Source organism: Strix uralensis, chromosome 5 (assembly GCF_047716275.1).
Source record: "Strix uralensis isolate ZFMK-TIS-50842 chromosome 5, bStrUra1, whole genome shotgun sequence".
Taxonomy (NCBI): Eukaryota; Metazoa; Chordata; class Aves; order Strigiformes; family Strigidae; genus Strix; species Strix uralensis.
The window spans coordinates 46,386,886-46,400,918 of NC_133976.1; the positions used below are offsets into that span (position 1 = coordinate 46,386,886).

The 14,033-nt window shown below is 35.9% G+C and overlaps 1 protein-coding gene across 5 annotated transcripts in view; it reads left to right on the forward strand.

The window, feature by feature from the left end:
• The window catches only part of METTL25 (methyltransferase like 25), a 72,580-nt gene that overhangs the window by 51,224 nt on the left and 7,323 nt on the right, over positions 1-14,033 (forward strand). For 2 of the 5 annotated variants that reach the window (XM_074870687.1, XM_074870685.1), the window contains 3 exons: positions 213-242; positions 1,363-1,436; positions 3,865-3,958. In XM_074870687.1, the coding sequence (XP_074726788.1) occupies positions 213-242; positions 1,363-1,436; positions 3,865-3,958 (198 nt within the window). The other 3 variants (XM_074870686.1, XM_074870684.1, XM_074870683.1) reach the window with 3 other exon arrangements.

Here is a 14,033-nt window from a genome sequence, read left to right on the forward strand (position 1 = left end):
ATCATTGCTTCTCCTATAAATAAACCAAAATAATAGGAGTGAGCTGATTATGAGTCCCTAAAGTTATTAACACTTTAAAGTGTGCAAGCTCATGTTATGTCACACCATTAATCTTTTAAAATATCATCTCCTCTGACTTTTATACAATGTGTTTATAAAATGTTCTGATAAAGAATAAACATATCAGCAATTTAATTCCTTCACTCTTAAAGGCTTTGGAGCGAGTTGCAGTTGGCCAAATGGTAAGTAATATTGTTTATTTTAGCCATTCTAAGATAAAATGTGTTCTTCCTCCTTGAATGCTCTTAATCTGTGACCTTTTATTGAACTTCTGCATTTCTGGAATCTAAAATACTAGCATACGCTATATCAAATCCTGATAGATAGCATGTGTCATCATGAAATCACATTTTTATTGCTGTAATTGTACTTAGTGAATCTATTTTCTTTTGACAATTAAAAGTCTGGAAAAAAAGGACAACTTAAAATTTAAGGCATTAAACTGCCCTTTCTAACTTCTTTTGCGATCTTTCAGCTAATACATAAATTCAGTACAAATGCACTTCTGATATCCCTGGTTTGGATCACTCTATCCCAGTGTTTTATGAACTAATGTAAAAATAGCAATTGTTATGACAAAAGCTTGAACCTGTTAGGAACATCATCATTCTAATTCTTAATCCCGGTATATTTTTTCCCTGTGAATGCTTTGAATTATTGTTGTGCAAGGTATCCTTTCAGGGATGGTGGACACTGACTGTGCAAATATTTAAAAGGCAAGGCTGAGAGACCTCTACTTTCCGTGTGTAAGCCCACTGACCCCAGCAGTCTTTTACTGTAAATGCATTTTGCCCTGAATTTTTAACTGGCAAACATTAACTATTTTTATGCAAACAGATCTTTCATATGCAAAGATATGAAGTTTTCAGTGTTTTCTGCTTTTGTGAGCATAGTGCTTTATGCATGGTTCAGACTACAGTGTATGACGATTCAGCTAGATAATTACTCTGTTTGTCTTTTAAACAGCTTAATAAATTGTTATATTTATTTTACATAGTAGAATTTGGATCATGATCAGTATGTTTTTCCTCTGTTCTTTTTCCCTCTGCCAACCTTTGAACATTTACTTCAGAGTTTGGTTGTTTTATTTTTTTCTTGCATTTGTGATTATGTTAGAGTCTGACCCAAAAATGTTATTTTAACTGGATGCAAGAACATTAGTAAATTGTCCTCTTAAACTTGTTATGACTGATTGTAAAGGTACAGGCCAATAAGTAGTTAAGGAAACCAATATTCTTTTTGTTACTCTGATCTTAATTTCAATGCAATTTTAAATCCTTGCTGTTGTAAAATTTTTTGCAGCTGCCTACAGAATCATTGTTTTATCGAGCTGTTCTTCAGGTTATTATAGAAGAAATTTATGGTGTCACCAAAAGGTAGGAAGCTCAGAATTCACAGAGTATGAACCAAAGATCTGATTCTCATCCACCTCTATTCTGTAGAGAAAGTATTTCTTAGAAAGCAGAAGGGTGTAAGAATCAGTCTCATCAGACTGTATATACATATTGGTATTAAAATGCAGGGTAGATTTGTTTATCCTAAATCCACATCACAAATGTACTGCCCTTCCTTTACCTATAGTTGAAATAGGTCCTCTTTGGTACTGGATATGTGGGTAAAACATATCTTCACCAGAGAACTGACAGCAAATTCACTAAAAAGTCAACACAGTCCTGGGTTACCCTGTTATGCAGAGGTCCTGGCAGCTTTAATACTGCAGAAGACAAAAAGAAGTTTCCATTTGTCCTGAGAAAAACTGCTGAAAGCCCAATGGCCAACATGGCTGTGAAGAGCTACTTCCTGCCTATGCCCACACTGACAAGTACTGTGCCCTTCTGGGATGGGATTTGGAGAGCTGCAGCTGAGGACCTGACAACTGCCCTATACTCTCTTCTGGAGTTGTAGTTGGATTAGATTTTATCTAATTTTGTGGGATGTATGCCTTTTAGGACTTGGAGCACACCCAGAAGCACACCTTCCAGTTTAATTTAATTTGAAAATAATCCCTTTTTTTGAGCTCTGATCTTATTCCACAGTGTGAACCAAGGCATGGGAGGTGGGCAAAACCAGAAATTTCACTTCAGAAGTATACTCCTCATCTAAAACAATTCCGATCTATAATAATGCAGATACACCCAAATCTTTTGCTAGATGTAGAGCCAGATAGCTTACCCTTCAGGTCAAATTCCTGAAAGAAGAAATGCTGGTTTATTTTAAAATTACATAAAATATAAAACCATGGCTACTAAATTGTAAAAGGAGAAAAAGTGTGAGACAGGTCATAATATATTTCATTTGTTAAAGGAATCATATTTAAGATTATACTTTTGATATAAAAGCAATGGCTACCTTGGAAATACTCCCCCTCCAGTTTTATTCTTGAGCATAATGTTACATGGTGTGGAATATCCATATGGTCCATTTGGGTCAGCTGTTCCTGCCATGTCCTGTCCCACTTCTTGTGCACCCCCAGCCTACTCCCTGGTGTGCAGAAGGAGAAACAGGGGCCTTGATGCTGTGAAATCACTGTTTGGAATATTTGAAACATTGGTGTGTTACCAGCACTGTTTTAGTCACAGATCCAAAGCACGTCACTACATGGGTTGCTGTGAAGTTAGCTCCATCCCAGCCAGACCCAATCAATATCTTTCTCCCAGCAGCTTGTGATTAGGACAGATGCCAGTCTTCCGAAGAATGACATAACGACATCATCATTAACTGATTTTCAGACTGCATCAGCCCAAATGTTTAAGTCCATCTGAATATTAAATATGACTACAGAAATTCATTCTTTCTTTAAAAATAAATGCCACTGTTGATTCTCAATGAGTGGGGATCCCTGCCAGTGAAACAAGTTTAGGACTGCCACTGAGTGATGTCTTTCTGTTGACCTCAGTATATGTTAATCCTTATCTTAATTAAGGAGAAAGGTGTTTTACTAAGAATAAAGAGGGGAAAAAGTTTTGAATTATATTTCTATTTAGTATTTCATAGGGGGAAAGGTATTTCCTCTTAAGTAATTGCATACTCACAAACAGCTACTGTAGCTGAAAATATAACTCCTACACTGCACAGCTGGAAGAGGAATTAAATCAAGATGTAGTCAAGAAAGCGAATTCAGACTAACAAAAACTTTGCATGTTGTTTCTCCAAGATATTTTAAAAACAGAGAAGAAAAAGAATGTAAGTGGCCTGTTAGGATTCAGTCTTCCTATATATTTTTTTCTGAGTTTTTGTGCATTATTTTAGCATGTTTTCTGAAACAACCCACGTTTTTGGCTGGCTTCAAAAGTAGGCCATTGAGTTATAAACAGGAGACAATTCTGGCATCATTTAATGAAATAAAATTACAAGGATACGAACACAAGGTAACAAGTGAAAGTGAAATCTTATTCCAACTTGGCATTTGCTCAGTCCAGTGGTTGATGGTATATAAATTACAGCAGTATTACAGTAAATTATAGAAGTATAGAAGGAAATATCTGTCAGCAGAAATAAGAATTTTGTCATTCATATAGGGAAATAAAAATATTAGGGGAGAAATTAAAAGAAAGCTTCAACTAACTCTCAGATTTTTAGGTAAATATAACCATAGTACAACTGTACAGTTACTGTATCTAGAAATTTCTTGAAGTATCAGCTAGCTTGTTTTGTTTTAAGTGGGGAAAAAGGAAAATTGTTACTAACTTGGCAGTAGTAGCTCTCCAACTGATTTATTTCTTCTGAGTTAAAAACTAAATTAAAAATGTGTAAATTTCTGTTGTTGGATGTATAAAAGCCTGAATCTCAATGCTGTATTTGCAGTGATCGACATGTTGGAAAAACTTTCTCCAAATCATCCTCCTTCATAGATTATGTCAGAAAGTCTCTGAAAAAGCTGGAACTGGATGATTCAGAGGTGAGTCACTAAATAGAGACTGCATGCAATTCTTATATCTATGTAAATTCTTGAAGTCAGCACCACAATGCAATGTTTAAGCCACTGAATTGATTTAGTTTGTATATTGCTGCATAAATATAAAGCATTCTCATTTTTATTAATAAAGCCAATCCATACTTATTTTTATGTATTAAAAAAACATGTCAAAGTTGTTTTTTTTAATGTTTTTTTTGAAATAGACTTCCATGTATAAATTCTTTAAAAGCTTTTGTTTTAAAATTATTCTAATGACTTCATATAAAATATCCTTTTTTATACATGGTGCTCATGATCAGAATTTTTTTAAGCTTTTCCAGTATTTCTGAAGTTAATCCTACAAATGTCCTTTGAGGCAAAAAAATTTAATACATACTCTATTTTATATATGCTGTCATTTAGAGGTAAATATACTTTTTAGATAGTGAGTGAAACAGGCATGAAGATCTTCTTGCCTGCACTGATACTATACATCCTGATAAAAGTAACTCTTGCACCCTTTTAAATCCAGCTGAAATGCTATCCTATGCAAACATGTACCTAAGTTTATACTGAAAATGATCCAAAAAAACATGAATAATAAATCACCTAGTAAATACTTTGACCCTTTTGTTTTCATTTTTTCTGCAGCAATATTATCTTGATCCCTTTGGACACCGTTTGAAACTGAAAAATGTGACATTATAGCAAGATAGGCAATTCCGCCCATGCAGTATGTTTCCCTTATAACTTAGTTCCCAAAGTATTTCCAGTTTATTTTAGCCTTTAGACAGTCTCCCTCAGTAGAGTTTGAAGATCTTTGAAGGCCTAATATATTTTTTCTTTAAATTAATAAATGTTAAAGATAAATATTAAGATTTTTAAATCACTTTCCTAGATAGAGAAAAAGAAGTAAATACAAAATTGAGGTTTAAACTTATAAAATCTTCCAGAATTTTTTTTGTGTTCTTCAATGTCTTGTCTTAGTACTACAACTGCTAAATTGGTCAACAGATGGCAACATAGCATTAGGCATGGAATATGACTGTGTGGCGATCACAACCACTCTGTGAGAACAAGTTGTTCAATGCAGGCACTAGAGACTGATTATTAAAAAGTGTAGTACAAATCAAAGAAAAAAGTAGAAGTAGCAAGTATGTAAAATGTTTGAAGTAAATGTTGTAGTAGTCTTTTGTAAAGCAATGCTTAAAATCTGCAGTCAAAATGTCAAATCACTTAAAATTTGCCATGCACATCAAACCATGAATTAGGAGAAAAATGAAAACCAAATAAAGTAAATGCAAATGACATTGGAATCATGCTTATAGCATTAAGAAAAAGACTTATGCCTGGAGTTCAGTGTGGTTTAAAAGGATTATATTTAATTCTGTTTGCAATTTGAGTTACCTGTTTGTTTTTCTGTATGAACGGGCACTAACATCATGCATTTACTCCAGCTGAAAGTAACTACTAATATGGTGTCTTTCTCAGTTTGTGTACAATCACCCAAAAGTAATAGTTTATTGTTTGTGCAATAATCAGTTTACTAAATCATTGAATAAACTCTACTGGTAGAGAGTTATACATTCTTTTCTTTAAAACCACTAAGCATAGAAACTTTGTGTCAATATGTCTGATTTTAGACATGCTACCTTTTTCTAGAAAGGGTCTGCACAAATGTAAGTTTCCCTGAGAGAAAGATGTCTGTCGACACTACTTCAAGCTGCATGTGTTTGTATCGTTGCTAGAGACCTGACTCAAGTAAACGCTCATTTTTGCTTGTATTTCTCCTCTTTTCATGTAGAGCTGGCTGCATACTGAAGACTGAATTTTATGCTGATCTAAACAATATTATTTTTTATTTCCCAGCTATGTTGAAATCTGCAGCAATACAAAACTGTGCTATTTTGATACTACTGAGAGGAAAGTTGTTACTGCTCCCTCAACAGTGGTTCTGACACTGCAGTTTTCATGGTGGAGTCAGCACTATATCTACACAATACTGAAGAATGTGTTAAATTCCTCTCTTCAGAAAAAAAATACTTACATAGCTAAAAATGTGATGAAGCCTAAACATTTGCTCTCAAAGACAACAAAAATCAAAGAGAAATGTATGCAGAATTTGTTTTCTAGCTCTCTTTTTAAAAATGAACAAAAGAGCAGCTGTGCTGCATAGACCAAATGTCTACTCTGTCTCCGGCAGTGGCCAAAAACTAATGCCTTGGGAAGAATATAAGGCAAGAGTAAGCATTTATGAAATATACTTCCAGAATAATCCAAAATGTGCCTCTCATTCACAAAAAAAAGGAGGCAATCATTGTCTTCATGCATAAATTTATTTAGGTTATGTGAAAAAAAACCAACTAAAACTTAGTAACGCAGAGAACTATGAGAAAAAATAGTTTGCAAATGAATCTCTGTTTTACTTGTGCAAAAATATTTTCTAAAGAACAGAAGTCGAGAAACTGCAAGCCTTGAGTCTTTTACTATGCTTATTCAAAACCTGAAGAGAGTTTAATCTCTGCATGATAATAAATGTACTGGAAAGTAGAGGGATAGCAACACCAAGTTTTTATGATTCACTGCCAGGGTTTGGTATCTTGGCATGTATGGAAAAGTCATGGATGTTTTTGATTACTGTGGCTGAATCTGGACTGTGGGACATAAACATCCTTCCAAACTCGTGGTTCATGATGAGCATCACAGCTGCTTCCTTTATACGCACCTACGCCTCTGCTCCTGTTCAAGGAGTAGCCCTGGTGCAATCCAGTCTTTTTCCAGTCTGGACAAATGTGGAGGCAGGATAAAGAGTTCAAGTGCATAAAACACCTAACTTGCCTTGATACTAATTTTTGTAAGTGTATGCTTTTTGCTAGATATAGAACTGATGAAGACTCTTACCAGGTATAAATATCCAAACAGGAAGTTCATTTTTGCTATTGTTTTTCAGTAAAAATAAGTTCTTTAATCCTGCCAATTCTTTATGTGAACACATCCCGCTGCCTCTTTTATTTGTGAAATAGATGTGAAGATCTTTGCTTATTTGAAGTAAGAACCAGACCCTTTATGAAAAGATTGTCAATCAGAAGTGAGTTAGAGTGAGACAAAATAATAAAATAGTTTTTCTACCAAAAAAATAGCATTTATCAGTCATTTAGGGCCATTCATTGTTACAAGTTACTGTTCAGGGACTGAAGTTTCCTATTACCTTAGCCAAAATAATTTCCTCCATTGTGTTTCTTTTTCAGTATGGAAGTGCCTGTCAAGTCCAGATTAAGCACTTAAATGCAAATGAACTATTTTTTTCTGCCTTTTGGTACAGGACCATTCCTTTCACACATCTCTTCACCTCAGTAGTAAACCTGAGACATGCACCATGATTACAGAATGTCTGACAAAATATTCTCATTTTGTGAGGGCAGAGAGAGGTCTTTTAGTGTGAGCTTGATACTACACAGGTATGGTTATATTGCTTCTAGCTTCAGAACTAATGGAATTGCTTTGTGGGCCATGAATCCCTGCACAGGGCTTCAGTAATTGGTCTGGATACACACCAAGGTGATATTTTATTCCTGGTTGTTTCCTTTGTCATAGCTCACTCTGTTCCTATACAGTCCATGTTGTATGGGCAGGGCATTCAGTGTTGCATAGATATGTGAGAAATTCTTTCTATCAGAAGATAGAAAAAAAAAATTGTTTAAAAAGTTTTTGACAGTGTCCCACATGGCATCCTTGTTTCTAAACTGGAGAGACATGGATTTGATGGATGGACCACTCTCTGGATAAGGAATTGGCTGGATGATCAAACTCAAAGAGTTGTTGTCAACAGCTCAATGTCCAAGTGGAGAGCGGTAAAGAGTAGTGACTCAGGGGTTGGTGTTGAGACTGGTGCTGTTTAACATCTTTGTTGGCAACATGGACAGTGGGATTGAGTGCACCCTCAGCAAGTTTGCTGACAACACCAAGCTGTGTGATGTGGTTGACATGCTGGAGGGAAGGGATGTGCCATCCAGAGGGACCTGGACAGGCTTGAGAGGTGGGCCTGTGCAAAACTCATGAAGTTCAGCAAGGCCAGGTGCAAGGTCGTGCACATTGGTCAAGGCAATCCCAAGCACAAATACAGGCTGGGTGATGAGTGGATTGAGAGCAGCCCTGCAGAGGACTTGGGAGTAGTAGTGGATGGAAAACTGACTATGAGCCAGCAGTATACGCTCACAACCCAGAAAGCCAACCATATTCTGGGCTGCATCAAGAGAGGTGTGGCCAGCAGGGAGAGGGAGGTGATTCTCCCCCTCTACTCTGCTCTCATGAGACCCCACTTGTAGTACTGCGTCCAGCTCTGGGGGCCCCAACATAAGAAGGACATAGACCTGTTGGAGCAAGTCCAGAGGAGGGCCATGAAGATGATCGGGGGGCTGGAGCACCTCCCTTATGAAGACAGGCTGAGAGAGTTGGGATTGTTCAGCCTGGAGAAAGGAAGGCTCTGGGGAGACCTTGTAGTGGCCTTCCAGTACTTAAAGGGGGCCTACAGGAAAGATGGGGTGGGACTCTTTATCAGGGAGTGTAGTGATAAGATGAGGGGTAATGGTTATAAATTGAAAGAGGAAAGATTTAGATTAGATATAAGGAAGAAATTCTTTCATGTGAGGCTGGTGAGGCACTGGAACAGGTTCCCCCCTTCCTGGCAGTGTTCAAGGCCAGGCTGGACAGGGCATTGAGCCACCTGGTCTAGTGGAAGGTGTCCCTGCCCATGGCAGGTGGGTTGGAACTAGATGATCTGTAAGGTCCCTTCCAACCCAAACCATTCTATGATTCTATGATTCTATGTCTTCTTTCCCCTTTTATTCACTGATTTACCTAATTTAACATGAATGTGGGACTCTCACTTAATGCAATGAAGCATTCACCCCTGTTTCTTCTAGAGGAGCTGGCCACCTTTACAGTGGCTAGCTTTGCTTCTTTCAAACAGCAAGAGCAATCACTCCTTCCTCTTCAGCAGAACATGTTTCAGCTTTTTTTGGAGCCATATTGCAGATGGATTTAAAATGAAGCCTCTTTATTTGGATGCTACTTAAGACAATAAGTGCTAAAAATGGCCTCGTCACAGCAAAAAGTCCTTGTACAAGTATTTCTGTATTTCTAGTCTTTGAAGAAAAAAAACCCCAAACTTTCTTAAATTGTACTTATTGGAGTAGATTAGCAAAAGATCTTTCATAGGGCCTGGCTTTAAGGTGATTAAAGAGATAAAGTGTTTACAAGGCTAAGTAAGGCCTGGATGTGTGTCTGGTAGACTGTGATCAATGACCCACCTAGGATCCATTTCTGCTAGTAAGTGAGAGCCTCAGTGGGTGCAGCTGTTTAACAAAGAGAATCTGGCCAGGATTCATGTAAAATGCAGTCTGGGAATAAGGAGAGAACACTATTTAATGCCATGTCCGATTGCACGAAGATATACAGGGCTGGAAACACTCCTGACACATCTGCATAGAAAAGCTTTTAGTCACTTCAATTTCAACTCCTGCTATATTTACCCTATAGTTACTGCTATGAGCTAATAGCATATAAGGTAGTTACTTTGTCTTAGTCAAAATACTTCCCAAATCACTTAACCCTTTCAGATGCAGACATATGCTGAAGAGTTACAATAGCAATTTCAGTGGTACGGTCACCTTAAGCTTTCACACACAAAGAAGTTTCTGTGCCTGTCAGTAACTGTGTTGTTGCAGATTTACTTGGTTTTGTTTAACTGAACTTCCAAGTCTCCCCTGACTGGTGTATTTCAGTTTCGAACAGTCTAGTGACTGCACATAACCTGAAGTTGCTGGGGCTCTTCCCCTGGAAAAAGACATTTATTTGGCAGGTGCCCCATCTAACAACCCAAGATGAGATCTGCAATAATAAATGCTCATCCCAGTTTGCTGTAGCCCTGACCAGACTTCTTAGAAACAGCTGCTCCCCATTTGTCTTTTTCTGATCCTGTGCTTCAGGTAAAGCATACAAAGAGATTTACAGCTGTCGGATCTCAGCTGGTGGATCAGTAAAGGGCACTCGACCCTTCTGTGAGGCATTGTACCCATCACAGTAGCATTACATTAATAACACAGTAAGAGAAACTCACGTCCTGTAAAAAGCTCATTTATCATCTTAAGTAATTTAAACAACTTTGATATTTGATATATTATGTCTATCAATTCTAGACTCAAAATATTTCAGAGCCTTGATGTAGCTATGTAGCTAATTTTAGATATAAGTTGTATCGTCCTCTATATTCTGCAAAGATATGTATTTAGAAATATATTTAATTAAATAAGCATGTTAGTGCTTTCTTTCTCTACCGTAAGCAAAACTCTTAGGTTTATTTATAATTAAAATTTTTATATAATTTAATCTTATTTTTATAATACAAAAATATTACCTATCATTCATTTATAAAATAATCCTTTTCCTATATTAATATAATTTTATTGAATTTTTAATGTAATTAAATAAATCCAAAGATATCTGATATATATTGAGCTTACTAGATCAGTTTTACTGGAATCCCTAAATTACTTCCCTTTGCTACATTGACTTTGTGTTTTTGCAAACTCCAGACTGTTTAATTTTGAGTGATAAAACTGGTAGATAATACTGAAATCAGAATCGTGAAAGTATAATTTTTTTTCACTAATTGCTTATTTTTTGTCAGAAAAAAATTTTTTTCTTACATCTTTGGACACTTTTTATATAGCTAGCGTGAATAGTTGATATATTTTTCATATAGCAGTAGTGACTTTTTAAAACAGTGCTACTTTTTAAGAAAACACAAGAGCATGCATATGTGCCTTTTTGCTTTCATTTTGATGATGCAAATGCCTACTAATAGCATTAGCATACATGTAAAGCCTGAAAACTAAGTAGCTGAGCTGAGTGATCCCTCCGTGATATAACTATCAAAAAATAAAGTCAAAGGTCTGAGTTTTTTAAGACAGTAATAAAATAACTGATTTTGTTGATTTTTTTAAAAATTAAAATAAGGATATGTTCATTTTAAAGATAACTGGTTTTACAGTTCAAGGATAAATATGGTTGTATTACAGGTTTCAGTGATTTGTCACTGGTTTAGAACTGCAGTTTTAATATACGTTTCCTTTTTATAATTGCTCAAATGGCAGAGTGAACATAGATTAAGGAGAAGTCTTCTCTTATTTTAAGATGAGGCAGTTATTCATGTTAGCTAAATCTATATTTAATATATTGGGCTCAGTCCTGAATAAATTTTCAGCAGACATATATTATGCTGTGCTTGCTTGCATTTATTTATGTGAAAATAGTGCTCTTTTTAAAATTAATGTAAAAATAGTTCCAATTTGCTTTGTTCAGATTCCTATACTGTTAGATGGAAACACTTTAGTTAAAGCACTGCAAAGCCAAGAACTTAAGGATGGGACTTTCAAAAACTCCTTCTAAGAGACTCAGATGTCCTGATTCCATTAATGCTTTGTGAAAATGCAGCAGTAAATGTACATTGCAGATAACTTCAGAGCCAGTGGCTGGGAAAATGTTTGGAAACACCTCTTGAGTTTCTTGGGATCCATTCCTAAGATCATATTTTCCCCCTTTCCACACCTAACCAGCAGCCATCTGACAAGCTATTACAAACTTTGTAGTCCCTCTGAGGAACATGCAAGTGGAAGCTCAATCCCCCCATGCTGGCCCTCAGTCCAACCTGTGTCATGAGCTGTACTGGTTTTAGTCACTAATCATGTTCTTTTCATGTAATGGTGAGCAGGCTTTGAGAATATTTCTTCCCATTTCCACAGCTGTGCTTCTCATACAATACCATTTGCAATTTATCACATATATTTCCTAGTTTGGTCCTACCCCAGCTGTTTTAGATGTTTTAATGTTCTTCTGCTTCATTGAATACAACTATGTCAAAATATGTTGAACAGAATGTTTTGCATATTTTTTCATAGTTTTAAACCATATAATTAAGAGACATTGTGCTCTGTACACATCATTGGCAAGCAATGTTGTAATTAAATGAGCAGGTAAGCCTGGGACAAGATAAAAAGACTCTGTCCTTATGGAGTTTGTCAGGATAGGCTGCATTACAGTAATTAGAAAGCTGCTCTTCTTTAAAACAAGGTGTTTGGGCAGTTCCATCCTTCCTAGAAAATGCTTAATAAGGTTTCCATGGCCATGTGAGAACATTCTAATATAATACACTGATCTTTATTTCTTCTACCCTTAATATAGATGATAGGTTTAAATTTTTGCAGGCAAAAGTAGTTTTTCATCTGAATTTCTGATTTACTGACCTTACAAGATTTTGACCAAAGGAGTATGGCATTCTCTAAACGTATCTGAAAGGATTAGTTGAGTGAAGAATTTCTAAGCTTAAATTCAGCACTGATATGAATTCTTTAACCAAATGGATTTCTTTTACTTCCTAAATTCAAATGGCTTAACATTTTATTCATTTCTTACCTGTAATTTTTCTCAGTTTCTGAAACTGAGAACTTTTCTCTTAACTAGAGAATTACTACTGGCAAATTCTTAATTTAATTTTTTTTTAGTGTGTGCTCTTTGAGATACCAATGGGCTAAACCAATTTTGTTTTTAAATAGATTTCTTGAAGAATGCTAACTGCCACCAGAATGTTTTCTGAGAACTTGGTGGGCTTTCTGATGGTCTTTTTTTTTTTTTTTTAATTTCTGTCAGCTAAATTGCATTGAAAGAAGCTACTTTCTTGGAAGTGAAATATTAAGGTAGACAACGTTGTTACTGTGAAAAGAGTATAACTGTCTCTTTTGCAATGACAAAGCATTTAAGAGCACCTTCGCCCTTCTTTGGCATTTGTCAGTGTTTTTTAAAACCATCATTGCACTGTGTTTTATTATGAAGTTAATAAAATGCCCACTTTGACTTAATATGTTACAACCCTCACCACTTGAATCCTCCCAAACTACAGTGCTTATAGGAAGTCATCCCAGGGTGGTACTGAAAGAAAAACATACATGTAAACTGGTGATGCCGTAAGATTGTGCCACGTGTCCTGCAGGATCTGCACTGGATTTTTCTGAGCTTCTGTAGATCACATAGTGCCTCCTGTTTCCACGCATGCCTGAAAATTTAAATACTGATATAATGTGAAGCAATGATCAATGTGCTGAATGAGAAAAAATGCAGCCATCATTTTGGTCAGCATTTCATACAGGACAATTCTTTACAACTTCTTTCAATAAGACAGAGAAGAGGACATTGGGTAAATGGAGATGTGTTTCTCTTAGCTTACCGTAGAGCGTCCCTTGACTTATAATATCGCCTCAGCAATGACTAGTGGAATAGCATAAAATGTGGTTTTCAAATGAAGGGAAGTAAGAGGAAGAATCTTACTGTATGGCTTAATTTTACTGTTGTTTTTAAAAGTGTTGAAAAACCACATATCTAAGACTGCAGAACTGTCAGTAGTGGAATTAAAGACTACATTAAGACATGGACTAACTTGAATATCTGCAACTATCCTGGGAACTAAAAAGGAGAATTTTTGTGGAAATTGGGAAAGAGATGGACTTTTAACCTGAGATTTCTTATAATCTTAATGTCTACCCCACACTAAATTCAGTGTTGATATCTTTGGATATCTTAAACTGGTTTGTCTTTGCTAAGATTACTTCTAATTTTGATGCTTTTTATTGTGTACAGCCATTGGGCAAACATGGAGCCAAAGCCAAAACAATTCTCTCCACTTTCCCATGAATTCTAACACAGCAATTAACTGAGTCTAAACAGACAAAAAATGAAGGCACTAACTGGATTTACACACTTAATGCATTTTACAATTGTTGAAGAGTTGACTTTCTCGACTGCTTTCTTGGACAGAAGGAATTTCAGCTCATGGATTTTCTGGTTCATATGTTAGTGAGGGAAATATTGAATGAAGGCTCAGGTAACATATTACAGCCTATAAAGTGTATGTGCATAATGCTGTTTTCAAGTATAATTGTTTTTCAAACAGAAAAAATACTATCCCAATTATGGTAACACAACATTTTAGGCTGACAAGGAATCTTAACAGATGTGACTTTTATTT